The following is a 6,000-nucleotide window of genomic DNA, read 5'->3' as shown; positions in this document are numbered from 1 at the left end:
AACGAATCACACGTTATATCAGAAAACAGCAGAATGTTTTCAAATATTCTTCCTTGCAATTATCCTACTGATATCGATGTTTTTTCATGTTTCTCCCTAGTTTTACCGGCAATAAAGATAACCGGACAAAGGCACTTTTCGGGAACACTCGCATTGGTAGTGAAACAACACATCGCGTAAAACAGATGGGTAATCATTGTACTCTACTTGTAGTTCTATTCCCCTGCTTCCATCACAGCTTTTTAAGTCCAGTATTCCAGATCCACTTCGAACATGTATTTACATAGGAAACAGGTAGAACATTCCAAGTAGAAATAACTAATGAGTGATAATAATAATAACGATAAAAAACATTTATTATAATCAACTTCTTTCCTTATTCTTTCATTATTTTTTCAACAACTTTATCTAATATTTCTGGGTCAAAAAGAGCGTTTAATATTCTTTTTAATACCTGAACATCACTCACTTCTTTCACAGTGCTATCTAGTTCAGAAATTCTAAAATTATTGATCTTCTGAAGCAGCATTTCTTTAAAATCACAAACCGTATATTTCTTAACACGAGATATAAAGTTTCTGTAAAGTTCTAAAGTGTCATTTCCAAACATTTTATATCGATCATTTGTTGATACTGCACTATTACTACACTCGCCACTAAACACTGAGGAGGGATCTACATCGGCATCAACAGTTTCACAACTTGCATGTAGACCGTTGTCATCAGATTTAAATCTTTTCCTCACTCCAGTATTACAATCATCACGTTTTCGTTTGGAAGTACTGTTCACGCATCTTGTTAGAGACAAATCGATGTACTGCAGCAAAGTAGTGGTACTCAATTCCCCGATGTCATCCTGAAAAGTGATTAAAATTCTTTTATCAGAGAGCAAAATGATACAAGCACTATTCCTTTATATCAATTAAACTAACAATTAAAAAAATATACATATATACTGTTAATGACATTTGATAAATTGACAAATAATAACCAGGCTTTTGTACTCTTTTCTGCTGGAAAGAACGATGATCTTCCGCCTTTCGCAAATCATTCCGCCTTGCGGTATTAAAACGACTTCCTAATGTTATCACTTGACTGTATTATTTTAATACTCTTATACCATATCACAAATATCTAGTAACTGACAGAATTTATGTTAGGTTTTATTTTTTGTTATAAGCAAAACTTTACACGGAAATATATATATATATATATATATATATATATATATATATATATATATATATATATATATATATATATATATATATATATATATATATATATATATATATATATATATATATATGTGTGTGTGTGTGTGTGTGTGTGTGTGTGTGTGTGTGTCACTATACCAATAACGCACGACGTATTATAATTCCTGTAATCCTTCACTAAAATAATCTTCTAAGCGTAATAACAGCATTTGCATTGATAACAGTACTACCATCTCATGTTTTTAATTGCACTAGGGGCATATTGCACGTAAGATTGTTACACTGTTACTCACATAAATGTTGTCAGAAAATTTTAATATACACAACACTATTTTCGTGAATGGTTACAGGAAACATAATGCGTTGTACGTTACTTGGTACAAATGATATATAAATATATATATACCGCGTAAGCTTTGCTCGAAGCAAAAAATAGTAACTAATAAAGTCTCGCTGTCAGTTACTAGATATTTCTGATATGGATATAAGAAGAGTATTGAAGTAAGACCATGAAAGTGGTAACCTCAGACAGTTATTTTAACACCGCAATTTTCTATTATGTTTTACCGTAGATATTTAAATATTACCGTAAATATTTTATTATTACATAGCGTCATAATTAAATATTTTGGAATTAAGTGATTTAATGAACACGATTTCCTATATATGATGATTAACCGTACTTTGCATTTGGCGCTTTTTTGAAATTGTCGCTAACATTTCTACACACCTCTAGTTTTAGACGAAGTGTTTCTTGATAATTTGAATATGGATGCTAGCAATAACTTTCCGAAGCTTGTCATATTAAAAGTAAGTACGCATGTTTATATATATTTCAGTTCGTGTATGCAGTTTTCCGAATATATATACATGTGTTATACTCGTGTATGTAATTAGATTTCAATTAATCTGTCATAAATCAAATGTATGTGTATAATTTTGTCCTGAGTCTAGACTATGCACTTAGAAAAAAAGTCTAGTTCAGGTATATCGATTTGAATGAATTACGGCCCAAATGTCTATTACATAAAAGTAAAATAATTTCAAGAAGAACTTTCGAAACTTATTCATATTTCTCTACTTCTTATTTGTCACTGATTCTCAGCACAGTGTTCGTGAGCGTGCATAGTATATATATGATACCCCTGCCGAAAGCCAAGATGCCAAATCAACGAATTTTTGCATATTTGGATCGTTAAAATGTCTACATCACCCTCACTGGCTTACGGAAAACCTGCAGGAAGAAATGGAATGGAATTTCTATGCCTCTGCCCCACAGTTTTTCATGAAATAAGAAATTTTAAAAAATGGTCAAATACGAAAGTTGTACTGAAAGTACCCGAAAACTGAGAAATATGACAACCAGAATGCAAATATTTTTATTGTTTGCCGAAGTATTCCTTTTCCATACAAATAAACTGTCACTGATTGAAGCAGTTATGGCACTCAGCATTAGTTACCTCAAAAACATCCCTTCCGTATGTTTGCATTGCGTTTTCTGGGCTTAGAAATCGTTGTATCTTATCTTTGAAGAAGAAAAATTGTTGGGAGCTAGGTTTAGTGAATAAGTAGAGTGAGATACGAGTTTAATATATTCAATGTTCAGAAACTCCAGTGTTTGAGCTGCTGTGTGAGAGCTTCCATCGTCATGGGCCTGTGGAATCTTAAAATGTATTGACTACTTCTGGAAAACAAATGGTAGCAACATTCTACTCAGCATTAATTGTTCTGTGATTCTCCAAGGCAATAGTAGAAATGTGTTCATATTTCCCATAGAATGAAGCAACTGTTTGCATAGCAACACTGTGCGAACGAATACTTGTTGGTTATTATTAATTTTGAAACACCCATACAGCAGTTTGTAATGCGCCGCTATTGTATAGCTGAGCGACGCATTACAAACTGTTGCTGAGAATGTTTTAAGGGATACTAGTCCGTACCAGATGATTTAAAACATTCCAAATCTAAAAGAAATTAATTTTTTTCGAATCGTTTTTGGATAAACAAACATATATAAATTATATGTATAGTAAGGAAGACATTTTGTGAGTGAGTTAATATGGATTATAGAAAATGTGTCGTTAAAATGTGTGCGCCTCGGATCAAACGTCGAAACTTGTAGTTTATACTTTTATATTTTGTATAAAATTAATATCAGATAACATAATGTGCAGTCTTTATGAAACCGTGTCCGATAGATTATTGTATGATGTCTATATGTAGATGAAGGTTCTAATTTCTCTTATTAAAACAGCTTTCTACGAATTACAATGGTATAAAGATGATTTTTAATAATAGTGAAATACGGAAAATGAATATATAGTAGATATAAATAATATAATAATATGTGATGAGTGTACTCTAATTATAATGTATAAATTGATGAACAGGCTGTTAAAACAGAGTTCGGAATTGATCTTCAATTAAACTATTATATAACTATTAATATGTTATTTGTTGAATAATGCATCATCAATTTGACATCACAAGGGATTATAGGCTGCTAATTGACCTTCTGATATAGTGTTCTTTACTGTGGGAGTCTCAATCAACACCAGAACCTAAAATATGACAAAATATGAATTGTAATAACCCTTCTACAGAGAAATGAAAGATGGGGTTTAACAAAATGGCGACCGTTGACGTAGGACTTTTGGGTGTTGATGAAGATACGACGGCAGTAAAGAAAACAACATCTTGTGAAGCGGTAATACAGTTGGAAGCGGTAGATGTATCCGAGGTGTCGTCATGAAAATAATGGAAACAACAGAAACAGAAACTATTATTAAGACTGATAAAAGCTTCTCAGGATACCTGAGAGGTAGGAGGAGTGAGTTTAAACGAACCAACATTGATTTTGAACAACATTTAAGGAATAAATTTGACCAAAAGTTTTCATTGTTAACTGTACAACTTGACAAAAAGTTCTTGGAACTTAGGAATACGATGTTTGGAGATAGAAACGAGTATGAGAAGATCATTGACAGAGGAAAAGAAGTAGGACAGGACGAAGAAGAAAGTGCTGAGGAAGTTGGAAAGGACGAAGAATATAGTGCTAAGGAAGTTGGAAAGGACGAAGAAGATAGTGCCAACGAAGAACAAATAATGGATATGATAGAAACTGAAGAATAAAGTATTGAAAGTGACACAATTAAAGTAGAAGAAGAAGATGATGAAGAGGAAGACAGGAAGTTATTATTGAGGAAGAGGACAAGAACTATCTCAAGTATTTTCAACGGTGACAAAATGTATAGATAGGAAGAAAACCAACAATTGAAAGTGCTGGAAGAAGAAGGAAAAGAAAGCTCGAAATTATGTATGGAACCTTAGGACAAAGAAAAAAAGAAGGAAAGTTAAATCGGATGAAACATGGAACAAGAAACTGGGAAAAGAAAGAAATGGACGAAACCTACATAGAAAGAAAGAAAGAAAGAAAGGGAAGTACCAGGAAAAAGTAATCGATAGACCAAAGTGGAAAAGAAAAAGGATGAGAAGTGCAAGAAGCAGAAATCAAAAGAAAGGAGGAAACAGGACAACAATAGAAATAAATAAAGGAAGAAACGGAAGTGCAAGAAAAAGATAATCTACAGACAAAGGAGGAACAAAAGAAATATGAAAAGACAATGGGAGCAGTGGAAACCTCACAAACTAAGAAAGATAAGAAAAAGATGCATGTTTCCTAGGAAGAGGCAAAAGAAGAAAGTTGATATGAGAGTACGATGTCAGTATAAGGACAACCAACGAGGAAACTGCCATCGTAAGAAGAAGAAAAAAAAAACTATTGGTGTTAGGATGGATACTACGTGTTTGTTGTTGTTGAATACTGTGTTAAATTGGCAAAGTTTAAATGTGGTTAATGTTCCTTTTAAGTTAATTTTATTTATCTAAATGTTTCAAGAAACTTGATTATAAGTTTCTAGTATTACAAGTTCTAGTGTTACAAGTTTTACGAGATTGCTCAGCATGAAATATATATATATATATATAAATATATTTTTTTATTAGACAAGTTGGAGTCTGTAATGCGCCGCTATTGTATAGCTGAGCGACACACTGCAAACTGTTCCTGAGAATGTTTTAAGGTATACTAGTCCGTACCAGATGATTTAAAACATTCCAAATCTAAAAGAAATTAATTTTTTTTCGAATCGTTTTTGGATAAACAAACATATATAAATTATATGTATAGTAAGGAAGACATTTTGTGAGTGAGTTAATATGGATTATAGAAAATGTGTCGTTAAAACATGTGTGCCTCGGATCAAACGTCGAAACTTGTAGTTTATACTTATATATTTGGTCTAGGAATTAATTCGTGCGAGTGGACAAGAGATGGCGCAACGAACGGAGCGTCCCACAGTTCCGTGTATCCACACATGTGTTGCAAACCCCTGTCATCGCGTATCGTTCGTAGTATAGGGCAGTGGATTAAAGCGTCAACAACACCAGTTTGTAGTTAAGTGAACATGGCGCAATTTGTGCCTGATAAAGTGTTTTTGCGGGGTGTCCTGCTGCATTACTTTAACATGCAGAAAAGTGCGACTGAAAGTCATCGTATTTTGGTGGAAGTGTATGGTGACCATGCTCTAGCTGAGCGAACGTGTCAGAAGTGGTTTGCACGGTTTAGAAGTGGTGATTTCGGCTTGGCAGACCAAGAGCGAGCTGGACAGCCAAAAAAATTTCAAGACGAAGAATTGACAGCATTGCTCGAGCAGGATTCGTGTCAAACGCAGGAACAACTTGCAGCAGCATTAGGCGTTGATCAAACAACAGTCTCCAAACG

At 33.4% G+C, this 6,000-nt stretch overlaps 1 protein-coding gene across 5 annotated transcripts in view; it reads right to left on the bottom strand.

Moving 5' to 3' along the window:
• Positions 1 to 338: 338 nt before the first annotated feature.
• HSPBAP1 (HSPB1 associated protein 1) overlaps positions 339 to 6,000 on the bottom strand; it is a 69,778-nt gene continuing 64,116 nt past the window's right edge. For all 5 annotated transcript variants that reach the window (XM_081736052.1, XM_081736056.1, XM_081736053.1 and 2 more), the window contains one exon: positions 339 to 856. In XM_081736052.1, the coding sequence (XP_081592178.1) occupies positions 377 to 856 (480 nt within the window). In that variant the 3' untranslated portion in view covers positions 339 to 376. The remainder of the gene's footprint in view (positions 857 to 6,000) is intronic.

The sequence above is a fragment of the Thermobia domestica genome, chromosome 13 (genome assembly GCF_964235325.1).
Source record: "Thermobia domestica chromosome 13, izTheDome1.hap1.1, whole genome shotgun sequence".
NCBI lineage: Eukaryota > Metazoa > Arthropoda > Insecta > Zygentoma > Lepismatidae > Thermobia > Thermobia domestica.
The sequence above is the reverse complement of the archived record's forward strand: the minus strand, read 5'-3'. Positions and strand labels throughout refer to the sequence as shown.